Here is a 17363-nt window from a genome sequence, read left to right as displayed (position 1 = left end):
CAGCGTGGCTGGAAGGGTCCAGTGGCTGCACCAAGAGCAGCAGCACCGAGAGCGGCAGCAGCGGCAAGAGCCCCTGGCTGAGCATGGTGCTGCTGACGGATGAGCTGCCCCCGCTGAACAGGCTCTGGACGTCCTTCCCAGCCGACTTCTGCCTGGGCTCTGGGCACGGCGATGGGCTGGGGACACTTACCAACACTGTCCCCAAAGGCTGTGATGTCACAAAATCAACTGGGGTGGAAGAGCCCTGTGAGATCACAGAGTCCAACCCGGAACCCATCTCCACAATGGCAACCAGACCAGAGCTTTGAGTTCCTTGCCCAGGCTTTGCTTGGATACCTCCTACCACAGTTAATCCACCACCCACCTGGGCAGCCTATTCCAGTATCTGATCACGCTTTATGGGAAGAAATTCTTCCTGATGTCCAACCCAAACCTCCCCTGATTTTGGGCTGTGAAATGCTTCACCCTTCTCATTCCTGGATTCAATCCACTCTCTCAAGCAGTGCCTATTTACACCCCTCTCACTTCCATCTTCACTTCTTCAGCACAGCTTGTCCTGCTGATTTTGAAGGCAGGGGATGTTGTGGAAATACAATGCCTTTATTTTTAACTTGGTTCACTTTGTAATTGCTACTAAAATTCCTAAATCTGTGTTTCTGAGCAGCTGCAGAATAGGGCCCTGTGGGATCATTGAGCCCAGCCTGTCACCCATCACCACCATGGCAACCAGACTGACCATAGTGGCCCTGTGCTAGCCACGGACTGCTAGTGACAAGGGGCCTTGTCACTGAGCTCCACATCCAATCTGTCCTAAAATACCTCCCTCATTCGTGACTCCTCCACCCCCCTGGGCAGCCCATTCCAATATCTAATCACCCTTTCTGGGTAGAAATTCTTTCTAGTGTCCAGTGTAAACCTCCACTGGTGCAGGTATGGAGGGTCTGTGGCATACAGTCCAGCTGACCTTGGATGGTTGGGATGCTGGGGAAGGGAAACAGCCCTTTTCCTCTCCCACTTTCCTCACTAAGGGCTGCAAGCAATGACTGTTTTGAGAAGGACAGGGCTTGCCTTAACTGGCCTTCCAGTTGATGCTGTTCCCTCACTGTACTTCTCAAGTACACACCTCACATGTGGAAAAGCTTCAGTCCTACTAACCAATCTTAGTATGGTAATAGGAATATCCCTTCCCAGTATTTTTGTTCTGGTTTTAGGTAAGACTTATATTCACAATCAAAGATTTTGTGATCAATTATTACATCTTTACCTTCACTGAATGCAGCATCCCAGTTCAGTGGACATAAATTATAATCATTCAAATCACATCGTTTCTTAAAACACTTTACTATGTTAGGAAAAAAGAGTTGAATTTTAATGCCACATCTTTGCTGTCAGGGTTTGCAGCTGACTACGTTGTAGACACTTGCCTTGATGCCTCCTTATTGCTGAAGTTGACAAAATGTAATTCTGAAAGTTTTCTTAGATTATGAGAAAGGGATTTAAAACCTTTTGAAGCCTTCAAGACCACAAGGACATGTCTGAAATACACTGCAAATTATCTGAATCCTATCTCATTCTCCTGCTTCATTAACTCCTGAGCAAAGCTGGCCTGCCTGAGGTAATGCTGGCGTTGCTGTCTGCCAGTGCTACTGCGTTGCCAAGCAATTCGATTTGTAGATATTTCCCTGGATTTTACCTTCCTAATACATGCTCCTTTATCTTGGAAGATACACTGTCACAATTTTTTATTTCCAACTGTGTACTAAGTTACCAAAACTATTTTTATACGTCTGTTGCTTTTAATACTTCCAGTGCTGCCAAAAAAAAAAATCAACTAAAGTATTAGTTGTTTTTTTTCAATTAATGTTATTGTCATTGCACAAAGCTTCTGTCTTATGTGAGCACCATGGCGAGCTTCTAAGTTCACTGTGACAATCAAATGACCAGTGGGACTGAGTTGGGATACTCCATAGTGGTTTGTGTATTGTCACATTTCCTGCCTGAAAAAACAGCCTAAATAGGTTTATTCTGAAAGGCTGTGCTGCAGATGCCTATGAAATAATTCTGCATGTGAGAAGAGAGCTGTTTTCTTACACAGGCACAGCTCTGTGTGTACAGTCACCCTGTTTAATGGCATTTGATGAATGCTTGTGATCCCTCACCGTGGTCAAAACCCTTGGAGGGCCCAGTTAAACTGAAAAATATGAGAATGCTGTAAAGCCCAGAGTGGTGACTGCAGTGCCTTTGCCTTGTACTGGGCCAACAGATCCACACTTACAGTGCCAGTGATTAAGTGATTAGATGTGGAAGGGATACATCTAAGAGTAATTCTTCCTGCACTTCTTCAAGGGGACTGGAGCTGCTTGGAAAGTGTGTTTCAAATGCGCTGGTTTCCTTTCATATCGTCCCAGTATCAGATTTCTTCTGGAGGCATTTTGTGTCAGATGTCTAATGGAGCACAGAGTGCCTGGCAGAGGTGGCGGCGCAGCCTTTGGCAGAGCCATCCCTGTGACTACCCAGGGAAGATGTGGACTCTAAATCCCTGCGAATGCTCAAGACCAGATTGCATGGGGCTTGGAGCAACCTGGTCTAGTGGAAGGTGTCCACCCCCATGGCAGGGAGTGGAATGGGATGGGTTTTAAGGTCCCTTCCAACCCAAACCATGTGTGATTGCTAAGAATTTAAACTCATGCCCAAGATCAGCACAATCCCACTGCTCCCTTCCCAACACTTTCAAGACCTAGGTGGCTCCAGCCCCTGACAGTGGCCAGGTCGGGCACCCATCTCCTGGAAGCACATGAAGCCCAGGTACAGATTTCCAGAGTTCTGCTCTGGTGTCCTCTGGAAATTTTCTTCTCCTCAGAAAGCGCTGGCTGCCATCGTGTCTTGCTCACTGAGCCTCTGCGGCGAAGGCTCCGTGGGCATTCCCTTCCCGCCTGAAGCCCTACTAAAGTCCCCTAATTAGGGAAACCGTCCGGCGGCCGTGGCGGCTCGCCCAGCACACGGGGGAAGGCTCGGGACGGCAGCAGGTGACGGGTACCGAGCCCTCAGGCGGGCCGGGAGACCGCCGCCATGCCGGGCCGCCCTCAGCGCCAGCGGCGCCGCCATTGGCCGCCATTGGCCGTCACGTGACCGCGCCTCAGGGGCCGCGGAGCCGCCGAGCGGAGCCGAGTGTGCGTGAGGGGCCGGGCCGGGAGCCGGCGGGGCTGGGACGGGGACACCGGAGGGTTGGGGCGGGACCGGGACACAGGAAGGTTGGGGCGGGACCACGGCGGGGCTGGGACGGGGACACCGGCGCGGCTGGATCGGGGACAACTGCGGGGCCGGGACGGGACCCCGGTGGGGCTGGGACAGGGACGCCGGCGAGGCTGGGACCCCCGGAAGGCCCCCCTGCTGCCCCCCTGACCTGGGCAGCCCCGCATTCCCTCCCCGCGGGTCCGCAGCGGTTCAGGGGGCCTGGTTCAGGTACCCCCGCAGAGACGCCCCCTGCTCGGTCGGGTAGATCCTGGCCCGTCTGACCCGGCCCGTGTCTGCCCCCCGGAGCAGGTCCCCTGAAAGGAGCTGGAAATGATTTCCCACGTGCATCAGAAGAAGGAACTGTGGTTCTCCCACCTCCGTGCCTACCGAGGGAAGACCGAGACAGTGCTGAGCAGCAAGTAAGTGGATGGTACAATCATAGAATCATTAAGGTTGGGAAAAGCTCACTAAGATCACGGAGTCTGACCATTAACCCAGCACTGTCCAGTCATCTGTGAACCTATCGGTGAGAAAAACTGCTCCAGGATTCCCAGACCCTACCAGAATGCAAGGGATTGGTGATACCAGGATGGACCACAGTCCTCCCAGTGGTCCCTGGCAGCAGCCAGTGCTGGGTCCCAGAGAAGGCAGACAGGCAGTGGTGTGTTCCTGGATGCTTTCCCAGGCCCTGGCACTCTGTGACTTCAGAAACTCCTGAAGCAGACATGCAATGTCTCAGTATCTCACAACTCTCTCTGTATTTTCGTGCTATCTGAAGTTGTGCATGTTTTAGCACCCGTGACAGCTTGCAGCCAGTAGTTCCACAGCATATTCAGCTGCTTTTTGAGTTGCTGCCTTCTTTAGTTTGCTTTGAAGCTGCCTTCTAGTAGCTCACTTCATGTCACTTGTTCTTAATTCAGAGCAGATGGGCCCCACCCCATGGGCCACTTGTGGTTTTATAATCTTCTGCAATACTCCTATCAGCTGTACCCTTTATCTCCAGTGCAGAAGCTGTTCTGTGCATTTTATTATTCATGTCATGCTCTGTATCTCCCTCAGCTCTACTGGAATTTCTCTGAAATGGAGGATCCATCCCTGCCCTTGCACACAGTCAGGCTGTGGGGTTTGAGCTGCAAGGGCACAGTTACATTCTCTTTATTCTCTGTTTTCCCCTAATAATCATTAACATTTGATGGGCTGTTTTATGAGCCTATGAGCTGCAGTTTTCATCCATCTGCTCTAACTCCAAGGGCCTATTCCAGAATGGTATCAAGAACATCCTAAGCTCATCCTGGTAGAGAGGCTGTTCCCCTCTGCACTTCTTTGTTTACAGTGCAGTGAATGTCCTCTGTCATTCCCCTGTCACCTGGTTGGTCAGTATCATAAGGTTCTGATAGAGTTTATAATCAGTCTTTGAATAACAGAATGATAAGCACCTCCCCTTCCCCTTCCTTCCCACCTCATGAGGGTCATTCATCCCATAGCAGCTGTTTCCTTACCAGTTTTGGTGAAGGAGGAATGTCTCTGGGAATGACTTTGGACTCCAGATCTCCCTTTGCTAAAATTGGTGACATCTCTAAAGAGCCCCAAGTGGGTTCTCTAGAGAAAGAGATCCAAGGGTACATTTAAGGTGATATTTAGGTTTTTTCCCAATGTCTGCACTTACTCTGATTACCTGGAGCTTGACTTGGAGCTTAGGGCAGTCTTGGGCATATCAGTGGCTTGAGCATCAACCCAAATTGGCATGGGCTGAGGAAGAACCACACTCTTCCTTTCTTGCTTGCGTATTAATTTTTTGCCAGTTCAGCCTTACACTTCCAGTATGAATTCCTGAGCATTGTGAACTTACTATCCTTTCACTTAAAACACCTCCAGTGAGGTCCTGTCATCATGATTTTTATCAAGCCCTTTACAGACAACAGCAACAGAACAACTTCCCAAGCTCCAATATCTGCTCAGTAAGTCTGACCCACAGGGCAAGGGCTTCATGTCCTTATGCTGTCTTTGGATATCCCCCTTCTCTTTTCCTCCAGATCCCACCTGGATGGAGTAGCTGCAGACAGATGGCTATCAAAGTTCCAGTTTCTGTTGCTCTCATGGAACAATTTTAAGGAGAACTGTATGAAGTGTCAATGTCACACCAAGCTACTGTAAAAGGCATCTCAGGAGTTCACTGTGAAATCACATTGTGATGTTTCCTTACACTGCCCAGAAAGAGGAAGATCAAATGTGTACTTCTATCATTTAGGCTGTAATTCTGGACTCTCCTTCCTTAGTTCTGCCATGACTCTCCTGCTCCAAGACAGCACTTCCTCATCCCAGTTCTGCATGCTCTCCCATGCATCCATGGGAGCATAAAGTTGCCTTTCTTCTGCCTTTAAGACTGGCATAAGCCATGCCCGAGGTGTCTGATATTTCATCCCTTAGGGACAGTGTCTCCTTTGGGAGTGTCTCTCTGCAGCAAAAGATCAGGGACGTTGCATTTGTTCTGCTGAGGAGGACAGTTCTTTGTGGCACTTCTGTGACTCCCAATTCAGCTTTTAATAACTTTTCAGATATCCTAGAAGAGCATCTGTCTTTCCCATTCAAGCACTAAGCTTTTACCTCTAATATGCCAATAATTTCAGTGGATTCAGGTTCTGTCAGAGCACACAGGGCTGTTCCCAGGGTTTGTTCCTGTGAACATACTGAGAAATGCACTGTGTAGTTTGGAGGGAAATATCAGAACGTTCTGTAAGAGTCAGTCTAGTGAATTTTTAGAATTTGATCCCTTTTGATTTCCCCTGTCTAAAATTTCCTGTCTGTAACTTCTCTCCAGATTCTCATTGCAGCTGAAGATGGGATTGTGAGCAAAAAAAGAGAAGAATCCCCACCAAGGCATCCCTGGGCCAGCAAAACCTGAGGTTTCACTTGCAGGACTCTCCAAGGAGAACAATTCCCAGAGTCCTGCACAGGACCGAGTCATCCCACACAGGTCAGAAAGGGTTCAGAGACCTCTGGAGAAGAGGCAAAGCCGAGTGATGCTGCGTGGGAAAAGTTTCAGGAAGCTGCCAGATGTTATCCAGCAGAGAAATTCCTCTGTGGGGAGACTGATGGTATGTGGGGACTGCGGGAAGAGCTTCCGTGTGAGTTCCAACCTCGTCCAGCATCAGAGAATCCACACTGGAGAGAAACCCTTCTCCTGCACCGAGTGTGGGGAGCGTTTCCGGCAGCGGTCCCATCTCATCCAGCACCAGAGGATCCACACGGGAGAGAGGCCCTACGAGTGCTCCGAGTGTGGAAAGAGCTTCAGCGTGAGCTCGAAGCTGCTCCGGCACCAGGTGACCCACACTGGGGAGAAGCCCTTCAGGTGTGCTGAGTGCGGGAAGAGGTTCTCTGGGAACTCCCAGCTGGTGCAGCACCGGCGAGTGCACACCGGGGAGAGGCCCTACACGTGCAGCAGCTGCGGGAGGAGCTTCAGCGTGAGCTCGGCCCTGGCACGGCACCGGCGCGTCCACACCGGGGAGAAGCCCTACGGCTGCACCGAGTGCGGGAAGAGCTTCAGCCAGAGCTCCGAGCTCATGAAACACCAGCGGGTACACACCGGGGAGAAGCCCTACAAGTGCTCCGACTGCGGGAAGAGCTTCACCGTGAGCTCGGCCCTCATCCAGCACCGCCGGTTCCACACGGGCGAGCGCCCGTACGGGTGCTCCGAGTGCGGGAAGAGCTTCACGGTGAGCTCCCACCTCATCCAGCACCGCCGCTTCCACACCGGGGAGCGCCCCTTCGAGTGCACGGAGTGCGGGAAGAGCTTCCTGTGGAGGTCGGCGCTGCTGCGGCACTGGCGGGTGCACAGCGGGGAGCGGCCGTACGCTTGTGCTGACTGCGGGCACAGCTTCAGGCAGAGCGCGCACCTCACCCAGCACCGCCGCACCCACACCGGCGAGCGGCCCTACGCCTGTGCCGACTGCGGGAGGGGCTTCGCCGTGAGCTCCGCGCTCCTGCGGCACCGGCACGTTCACAGGGCGGTGGAGCCCTAGGGTCCGATCCCGGTGTCTCCGTTCGCTCCATTGACTGCCCTGCTCGCGGGGTGGGAAGGCACTTTCTTTTAGGAGAACGAGTCCTAAAGGAGAAAAGTGCAAATAGGGGAGAGTCAGTGCGAAGAGCTGGAGGTTTGGAGAGGAGCGTGGACACAGCAGGGGAAGTTGGTGGTGTTCGGAGAGAAAGCTCTTGTGAGAGAAAGAAGTGCTTTGAAAAGGCTGGAATGTACTTGGTGTATTTCAGAGGACGGTAAATGACTCTGTGCCCACATCTGGACAATTAATAGAGTGAAGCACACAGACCATCTTAGAGCCCGCAACACTCAGTCAACAAAAGCTCCTGATCTCTGTGTTCAGAGGCGCTGAGCTCCCTCCCTCAGCCCGCGGGCTGCTGCCGCAGCACAAAGAAGCCCAAGGCCGGGTGCCCTCAGCCCCCCGCGCTGGCTGTCCGTGTGTCCCTCCGGCCCTACAGGGGCTGTGGGGCGGCAGCTGCGCTGGGTGCGGTTGCTGCAGCCGCCAATAAAGCCGCCGGTGCCGCAGCGCTGCCGCCCTCTTTCCTTCTCCGCCGCCGTTTCCTCCCGTCCGGGCGCGGCGCCGCTCGCGCATGCGCGGATTTGCGCTCGGGCCGGCCCTCCGGGGGCGGGGCCTTGCCTGGCACGGGCCTGGTGAGCGCGGGGGGCGTGGTCAGAGTGACGTCTCGGCCGCCTCCACCAATTGGCGGCTTCGGCGTGTGCGCGGCCGCGCGCGCCGACCGCCTCCAGAGGGGGATCCTCGCCGCCTTCACCAATGGCCGGCGCGTGCCGAGCGCGGCTCCTGATTGGCCGCGCGGTGACCTCTCGCCAATAAATCCCGGCCGGCCGCGCGGGGCCTTTGTCTCGGGCCGGGGCCGAGGGCGGCGGCGGTAGCGGCAGCGGTGAGTGCGCGGCGCGTCCCCGTGGCAGCGCGGCCGGGCCCGCGGGCCCTCCCCTCCCGTGGGACTCCCGCTGCGGGGCTCTGGCCGCTCCGGCGGCGGGTGGGCCGGGAAGCTCTCCCGGACCGCCTCAGAGCCTTGTTTCCCTGCCGCGGACCGCCGGGGCTGTCGCGGCTGACATGACCGCCCTGTCCCGGCCCGGGACGCCCGGGCCCACAACTCCCGCCCGTGAGCCGTGTGCCCGTGCGGGGCTGGGCGCTTCCAACCTGCCGGGCCGGCCCTTGTCAGCCCTCCTTGATCCTGCCCTGTGTCCCTGGGGGCGTGTGCCGGCACTGGGGCCCCAGAGCCCCGCAGTGGCTCTGCGCGGCTGCTCGTGAGCGACGCCCGGGGCTTCGGGGACAAGAGCCCTGCGCTGCGTGCTCCCGGTGGTGACGGGGCCGCTTGGCTTTCCTTGGCCCCGCTGAGCTCAGAGAAGCGCTTGGAGAGCGAAGGCCTGTTGCTGTCCCTCCTTTTCTGCTATTGGCAGTTGTCCTGTTCAAGCCTCTGCATTGCACAGATCAGCCCTAAGTGCCCGTCACTGGCGCTGCTTGGCACGTCCTGGGCACAGCTGGCGGCGTGCTGGGACAGGCAGGGCAAGCACTGGCTCTCCCCAGAGCAAAGGCTGTTCGGTATAATCGTGTGTGTCTGTCACAATGTGTTCTTTCTCACCCGAGATCCAACCCTGATTTGCCCCTTGGCTGTTCTCATAGCCAGGGTGAGAAAATAGGTTCTTGATGGGCTGCCTGACACAAGGGCCACCACCAAAGGGCAAAACTGAACAAGGTCTTTGAGCTCACCAGGAGCTTCCTTTGGTCAGTTTGCTGAGGTGCTGGGCTGCAGCTCTGGAAAACAAAAGTAGCATTTGTGTGTGCACTGCTAGAAGTGTCTCAGACTTGAATTACTGCCTAAATTTAGACTGTGTCGAGGTGAAATCTTCAACCTACCTGGGATCAGGTAATGCGGTAATTTAGTCTGTGAGGCTTCATTTCCAGCAGCAGTCAGTGCCAAATACCCCTCAGAAGGAGACGAGAATCTCTCCTGCTGGGATTGCCAGGTAATCTCTGGGATGATTCTTCAAGCCTCTAGGCCTGGAGTTCTGAGGTTTGTTTCCACTGCAGTGATGGTCAGGTAGGTCCAAACACACTCCTGAGCTCTGTGTGTGGGGAAATGCCTTGAAGTTGCATAAAAGTTAAACAGCAGATATGAACTCTGTACTGCCTGGGTGTTTGTGAGTTGCCAAACTTCTCCTAGAGTGCCCAAGCAGAGCCAGGGCTTCCAGTCCTCCTTCCCTGCAGCAGCAGTGTCTTCTTCCTTCAAAAGGCGTGGGATTATTGGGATTAAATGTCTTCCTACCCTGAAAAGAACAGCTGTGCAGCTGGGTGAGGAGATATGTGTAGGGATGAACTGCTCAAATCTAAATGAGGTAGAGGTGCTTTCTCAGGGGATTTGAACAGTCCCTGGGAAAGAGCTGTTTGGAATGCTGAGGTGTTCTGTACCAAACCTCCTCCCCACTCTCCAGCCCTGCTATCCCAGCTGGTAGCTGTTGGATTGCTCCCAGGAAGGCTCTGTCTGGGCACTGGGAGGTACATGTTTACCCTGAACAGCAGCCAGGTCCTGGATGAGCTGAGCTCCCTGCAGCAAATGAAATGGCATTCTAGCCTCTGCAGAGGAGGTGGCAGCTGCCTGAGCCTCCTCCTTGGTGTGTGGGACATGCCCCCTTTCAGAGGAGCAGAGAAACCAGGGCTGTGACCACAGACTGGGGCTTGCAGCTGCCAGTTTTTGAGTAAAAGAGATGGTGTGTGGTGGTATGAGACACAGTGGCTCTGATTGCCTTTCCTCCCAGTTCTGCAATAATCCAGCACTGGGAAGGATGGGGTTGGTTTGTGCTGACTTGTCTTGTTGGGGAGGTGTTTGTGCTAGAGACTATATCAGGAAAAATCTGAGTGTCCACATTTTCCTGCACGTGTTCTGCCCTCGCCTGGGGCTACAGGGACTGGTGTTACCACTGCCCTACCCATTGCCATGGGGAGGAACTTGTCAGGCTGAGCCCTGCAAAACCCACTAGGGGAGATAAAAGTGTGAGAGTGCACCAAGGGCCTTCAATGACTTTTTGGATGCTAATCCCTGCTCCCAACAGCAGACAGTGCTCCTGGGACAGTCATCCACCATTCCCATTAGTTGTGCTTCTGTAACACTAGTAACAGGGCTGGGTGAAGGCTCCTGAGACCCCACCAGGTCCCCTGTGTGACATGGAGAACCAAGTTGCTGTGTGAACATGAGCATGCTCAGGGGGTGGGGTGGGAGTGGAGGCTCTGATGAGTGAGCAGATGTGATGATCTCAGGGCCATCTGTGTCTGGCCATTGGGAGCCTTGAGCCATTGCTGCTGTTGACCACTACTTTCTGAGGCCTGATCTGCTGTGTTCCTTTGGACTGGATTTGGTATCAGCCTCCAGGCCTCTCTCAAGGGATCAGTGGTGCTCAGGTGCTCTGTAGCTCTGCTCTCACCTGCTGCTTTGTACTGGTGGCTGTTGCAGGTGTGTGGAGACAGCACACCTCACCTCCAGGACTCCAGCTTTCTGGGAGTATAAGATAAATTGGAACTAGTTTGTCTAGTTTCCTTTTGGAATTTGCAGCTCTTGAGAAGGTCCTGGCCTGCCATGAGCAGAGCAAGCAGGCAGGGTGTCACAGAGCTGGTGGTCTGCCTTGGCAGGAGGCCAGTGGGCTCTTCCTCCTGTACCCACAACAGGCTCCTAACTGAGCTCAGGTGGGTCATTTGCCTCTGTGCTTTGGTGTCCCTTCCCCACAGTGGGCATTTCCCAACATCTGAAGCTGTGTGAGGAGTGAAGATGTGTCCTTGAGTTGAGCTGCCTAGTGAGTGATCACATAGGCAGTACAGCACCTGAAGCTGGTTTCTGCCCTGACCTTTATCCTGGGGTGGGTGGAGAGGCTGCACCATGCCGTGTCAAGGGAGGGGTGATGAGAATGTAGGGCTGCCATCCCAAATGACCCTGAAGGACTTCTGTCCCAGCCCTGGGCTCCTGGCATCACAAAATAATGCATTTGGTCAGTCTTCCCTCGGGGAAGACTCTGTCCCAGGGAACATAAAGACTGTGATCACAGGGAAAACTTTCACCTGGTGATGAGTCCCCCAGACCAGGTGCTGTGCCTGAGCTGGGGGGAGCCTTGTGCTGCACCTGACGATGGGGCTCAGCCCCAGTTCCTGGTTGGAGTGTGAAGAGCACTGAGGGTGGCTGTGAAACAGGGCTTAGAAACTCTGGGGTGAGGAACTGGAAAGCAATTGATTTGTAACTGGTGTGCTCATGTGAGCTGGGGCCCAGAAGCTGCTGTGCCTGTGCTGACAAGCTCGAGGCAGCTGCTTGTTGGTTCTTCCAATCCCCAGCCGTGGGCTGAGCAGTGAATCCATGGATGCAGCCTGGCAAGAGGGGCTGAACTGAAGTGGGGGAGCATGAGGATTGTTCTCTTGGTGAGTGAAGAGCCAGCATCAGCTTAGCTCCTTGGTCCCAAGGCTGCCTGTAAGGTGGTGGTGTTGCTCTGCACAAAGCTGATTACAGGTCCATTTTATAAATGAGATGCCTGGATTTCTGTGCTCAGCCAATGTAATCCAGGTGTGTCTTGGTCCTGCCTCTGGGTAAGGCTTATGCATCTTGTTACATTAAAGGAGATTTTATTTCCTTTTGCAAAAGAGGAGGGGAAACCCAATTACTTGTGGGATTTGAAGTAAACTCTGCCAGGCAGGAGAGGAGGGTGTGAGTGGGAGCAGGAGCTGTCTGCAGCTCACTCTGCTTGGAGAGTGGCTCAGGAAAGGCAGAGCAGTGAAATCTGCCCCTGCTTTGGAAGTTCCTCTGTTCTGTCACAGGGAATGTTCTTGTTTCCCGTGTGAGCTCCCTGACTTCAGCACTCAGCTGGCCTAATTCACTACTTTCTTCCAGGGAAGCTTTGTACTGCTGTGGAAATGTAGCTTGTTCTTCCTCCTGAGTGAAGGAGAGGGGCTTCCCTTTCCAGTTACTCTGCTTGGAGTGTGACATTGGGGAAATATTTGGTAGCACCAGGGGAAAGCAGCCAGCTCACAAGTCCAGTGCAGGTTCCCAACATGGAGGTCTCATCTTCAGCCAGGAGCCATCCTGAACTGGGAAATGGAATGCAGGCTGCTGTGCTGTAGGTCTCCTCTGAGGTTAATGCTTTGTGAACTGGGTGTCAGTGTTGAGGCTCACCTGAGGTAGCTGAACTGAGCAGGCAAATCTGCTTCCTTGGAAGTGCCTGGTGTGAGGTGGAAACAGCCAGAGGCTGCTCCTTGCTGCCCTGCCTGGTGGAGCTGCTCAGAGAGCTCCTTGCTGGACTGTTCAGCATTTTGCACCCATCCCTTTGCCTAAGGCAGCTTCCTCTGAAAACCCCTCTCTGCTTTTGCTTTTCAGACTGATCCCCAGCAGTGATCCCAATGCCATCAGCCGTGGAGAGCCCGGAGGGGGGAGAGGAGGACATCCTGCACTATGAGGAAATAGAAGGTGACCCTGTCAGGTGAGTTCTGCCCTATGCAATGGGACAAACACAACCTTGGGCAGGGCAGGAGATCTTCCAGGTAAAGGAGCAATCCTTCTCATCTGAAAGAAGTGAGGGACCCCAATAAGTGATTAATCAAATGTGCTGTGAAATCTCTTTAGTCAAACTGTACTGTTAAGGGTGGAAGAGATGGGAAAGAATGATCTGGCAGGGCTGATAACACAGTTTTTTTTAGTCTCTACTATCAAAGTTACATTTCAGAAACACTTCTACTATTTGGCAGTTATGTTTGTGTCTTCCCAGCCAAGGGGAGCCAGTTTTCCATGGCTTACTGGGCAGGCTCATGTGATAGCAGCTTCTTGTTTTGAAAACTGACTCCAGAGGTGAACTCAGCTCTGGTGAACTCTTGTCTTTGCAGAATACCCAGGTCTAGGCAAGGACATTTTCTAGGAGGTTACTTTAAAAAACAAATTCACACACATGTTCTAAAAGCCAAGGTTTCAGACTTGGAAAACAGGAAGGGTGACTAGGGTCACCTAGAAGACCTAGACAGGCTGGTCGACTTCTTCGACTTGACAGGCTCAGCTTCATGCAGAGTTAATGTTTCCTGGCTCTCCTGGCACATGCAGTGGGTCTGGAATGTTCAAAGTCTCTCTTAGAGCTAATACAAATGTGCTACCTGCAGCAAACTAGTGATAAAATCCATAAGGTATGCTTTGACATGATTTGATTGAGTGTATGTGTTGGTACTGTACCAGTGTCCTGATACTGTACCTGGTTGTAGCCAGGTGGGGGTTGTTCTCTTCTCCCAGGCAACCACTGACAGAACAAGAGGGATAAGGCAGTCTTAAGCTGCACCAGGAGAAGTTTAGGTTAGGCATCAGGAAAACTTCTTCCCTGAAACAGTGATTGGGCACTGGAATTGTCTGCCCAGGGAGTTGGTGGAGTCACTGTCCCTGGATGTGTTTAAAAAATGACTGGACGTGGCACTAAGTGCCATGGTTTAATTGATGAGGAGGTGTTAGGTCATAGGTTGGACTTGATGATTTCAAAGGTCTTTTCCAAACTAGTTCTTTCTGTGATTCTGTGTCCAGGTAGGTGCAGTACCTGTAGCCTAAAATCACAGATTTTAATGTTTTGGGTCCTTTTTAAAACAAGACACCTTGTGGAAACTTGCAAAACCAGTGTAATTCGGGAGAAAGGAACTTTTTAAGGGTGTTCTTGCCCTGTTTTGCCATTCAGCTCTTATCTCTTCTCCAGCAGTTGCTATCCAAGTTGGGAAAGCTGGGGACCTGCCTGTGCATGCATTTGCTCCCACCTGAGCCTTCTTTCTTCTCCAGCAGAAGATACCACCAAGGCCCCCATGCCCTTGAGCCTGCCCTGATAGTTGCTCCCCATATGCTTGTGTAGTGTTGTTGGGCTCGCATGGATGAGAAGCAGAAGTCATGGTGCAGGGATCAGAGGGTCCTTGGCAGTTGCTTCAGCATCCTGGGCCAGAGCCCCTGGTAAGCCCCAGCCTGCTTAGAGTGGCAAGTATGGTTGGCACATGGGCTGCTGCCACCCTGCTGCTTCCTCCAGCAGGTGCCAGGTCAACCTGGGGGGTGGCCTGAGGGTCCCAGCTCTTATATTCTCTGAACTGGGATGGTAGAGAGTGGGAGATCCCTCCAAACACAGCAGGGATAAACTCATTGCTGTGTGTGGCAGCGGGGTGAAAGGAGCTCTCCTGTTTGCCTGCAGCCCCATGGACCTTTCAGAGCTGCTGAAGGAGGGGACAAAGGAATCGCACGACCGTGCGGAGAACACTCAGTTTGTCAAGGACTTTCTGAAGGGGCGGATCAAGAAGGAGCTCTTCAAGGTGAGTGTTGCTCTGCTCCCCATCTCTTTGATGTACCCAGTGACTGATGCAGACTCAAGGCAGAGCCCCGCAGCCCTGGGGGTGTTATGGTGGTAGATAGAGCAGAGCCTTTGCTCCTTCCAGCAGTGCCTGCTGGTTTTGTGCCGGGCCTGGGGGTTTCCTCTTGTTTACCCCAATTCCATGCAGGAGTAGTCATGAGATGAGCTGTGACTTCTCACGTGAGCTGTGCTCTGTCCATAGCTGGCCACCGTGGCCCTGCACTTCACCTACTCTGCTCTGGAAGAGGAGATGGATCGCAACAAGAACAACCCAGTCTTTGCTCCTCTGTATTTCCCCGTAGAGCTTCACCGGAGAGAAGCATTGGCCAAAGACCTCAAATATTTCTATGGAGAAGACTGGAAAGAAAAGATCCAGTGTTCAGAGGCAACTCAGCAGTATGTGGACAGAATCCATCATGTGGGACAACACGAGCCAGAGCTTCTGGTGGCTCATGCTTACACACGCTACATGGGGGACCTCTCAGGTGGCCAGGTGCTGAAGAAGGTAGCCCAGAGGGCCCTGAAGTTGCCCAGTACTGAGGAAGGGATCCAATTCTACGTGTTTGACAACATTTCCAATGCACAGAAGTTCAAGCAGCTTTATAGGGCAAGAATGAATGCTCTGGACTTCGACAAGAACACCAAGGAAAGGATCGTGGAAGAGGCCAACAAAGCCTTCAGATTTAACATGCAGGTACTAAACAAATCCCTTGAGCTCCTGTATGTGTAGGTGCTGCAGCTTTTTAGGTCTGGCCCAGGTTAATTCAGGCATACCACTCACCCAGGCAGTGGTCTGGGGCTGAGACCACCACAGCCCCTCCTTGAGGGGTTGGGATTCTAGTTGAACTAGCTCTTTCACTAGCTTCTGGAGCTGCTGTCAGGCAGGAATTCCTCCCATGCTCCAACACCACAGCCAAGCCCTTTGATTAAGGCAAAATTAGTATGACTTCAAGATTCCCATGGGCTGTGTGGCTGTGAAGCAGGGAGGGGAGCAGAGTCCTTGGGCCAAGACAGCCTCAAACTTTGAGTGTGTTGCATCACCCTGGTGACAATTCATCTCCTGTCTCAGGTCTGACTTGTTGCTCTGTGGTCAAAAATGTCTGGAGCCTCCTGTTCCTCCCATAGCATTTGCCTCTCATCAAACCTGACTGAGCTGCTTCTTGCCCCAGGGAATGAACACAGATTTAGCTACTGGATGGAAGTTTTAATCTTATGCTTGTAGCAGGTCAGTGTGATTTAAACTGGCCAGAAACATGGTGAGGTGTGGTTGGCTCCTTTGTCAGGATCCTTATGGAATCCCATGGCAGTGGGAGCGGCTGCCTGACCACTGCAGGAGCTGGGATCCTCCAAGGGTCTGCAGCAGGGAGGGGAGAGCCTGTTGCCTCACACTCCCACCCACAGCAGGCTGGGAAGTGAGCAGCACGGTGGTGCTGCCTCACTCCTGACTGGATGCTCTTGGGATGGGCTGTGCCTTCCTGGAGCTGCGGTGTGTGCCAGGTGTCACCACAGGTTTGCAGTGGATGCCCTGAAAGGTGTCTGGGGACAGGGAAGGAGGAGTGGTGCTTGCTTGTTCTCCAGATGATTCCAGGGGTCTGGCTGAGAGCTGCCTGGCTCTGCCTGCTTCACATGCTCACTGTTACCCCTTGCAGGTGTTTGATGAGCTGGACAAGATTGGCAGGTCGCTGGCAGAAGAAGCCCAAGATGGAGGCTTTCCAGTCCACGACGGAAAAGGAGACATCCGCAAATGCCCTTACTATGCAGACAAACTGGGTAGGTGGTGGCAACGAGAGAGCTGCCATGGGCATGTGGCACAGGATGGGCAGTGCTAACAGTACTTTCTGTGTCCTGCAGGCACGGCAGGCTCTGGCTGCCCCTTCCATGCTGCTGTGGGCCTGGCCAGGCAGCCCCTGGTGCAGCTGGTGCTGGCAGCCTGCGTGGCCGTGGCAGCAGGAGCTGCAGCCTGGTACATCCTGTAACAGCAACAGTGTGGCTCTGCTCGGGGGCACGGGGAGAGATGTGCCCTGCCTGTTTTCAGACCTTTCTCTTGCTGGTGGTGAGTTGGCTGCAGAGTGGGAGTAAGGAAATAAACAGGAATCCTGTGGGACTGTCCAAGCCTCCTCACACACCGCTGTAACACAACGTCTTTAGCTGACTAGTGCACAGGACTGGCTGGTGCGAGGGGGTGAGGATTCCACTGCAGCACTGCCCTGCCCAGGCTGGGGCAGCTTTTAAGGCTAGAGATGTCCTGTCCTGTCCTGGCAAAGGCTTCACATGCTTGGCTTTTCATCTCCATCCCTGGAGCAGTGTCTGGAGGGAGTTTCCCACCCTGGGTTGCAACTGCAGAATGTCATCAGCATTTCAAGCAACGAGCACTTGCCTTCCTACCCTGAGAAGCTGAGGCTGTGCCATGGGGCTGTAATCTCAAAGGAGTGTCCCGTGTGGAGGGATGTCCTAGGAACTGTCTGACTCCGGTTGGAGGGAGCTCCCTGGGGCTGGGGGCAGGACCATGGTGGGGTATGGAGGTGACAGATGTATATTGTGCAACTTTGGGGTTGAGGGTTGGTTGTTGGTTATTTTTCCTTGACTGGAATAAAAAGTTGCAATGCTGTAGCTGGGGAAAGCCAAAAGCATATCACTGTGAGAATGGGGAGGGGGCTAATGGGAGGAGTGCAGAGTTCCACACTGTTTCACTTGTCTCTGACTCATGCAGTCCCTGAGGAAGTCCTGCCCTAGCACCCCACAGTCGCTG

General features: G+C 53.4%; 2 protein-coding genes across 2 annotated transcripts; both read left to right on the top strand.

Annotated features, from left to right (window-relative positions):
• The first annotated feature begins 3457 nt into the window (after positions 1–3457).
• On the top strand, positions 3458–7698 carry LOC309579153 (uncharacterized protein). Its single transcript, XM_082292244.1, has 2 exons — positions 3458–3653; positions 6053–7698. Exon 2 carries the CDS (start codon positions 6255–6257, stop codon positions 7251–7253), a length of 999 nt encoding a protein of 332 aa, XP_082148370.1. The 5' UTR covers positions 3458–3653; positions 6053–6254; the 3' UTR covers positions 7254–7698.
• Positions 7699–8074: 376 nt separating this feature from the next.
• HMOX2 (heme oxygenase 2) lies at positions 8075–17224 on the top strand. Its single transcript, XM_082291955.1, has 6 exons — positions 8075–8166; positions 12637–12739; positions 14459–14576; positions 14817–15308; positions 16264–16384; positions 16466–17224. The coding sequence occupies exons 2-6, from the start codon at positions 12660–12662 to the stop codon at positions 16588–16590; spliced, it is 936 nt and encodes a 311-aa protein (XP_082148081.1). The 5' UTR covers positions 8075–8166; positions 12637–12659; the 3' UTR covers positions 16591–17224.
• Positions 17225–17363: the final 139 nt, after the last annotated feature.

Source organism: Coloeus monedula (genome assembly GCF_965178545.1).
Source record: "Coloeus monedula genome assembly, chromosome: 16".
NCBI classification, from domain to species: domain Eukaryota; kingdom Metazoa; phylum Chordata; class Aves; order Passeriformes; family Corvidae; genus Coloeus; species Coloeus monedula.
This window is presented reverse-complemented; position numbering and strand designations above follow the sequence as displayed.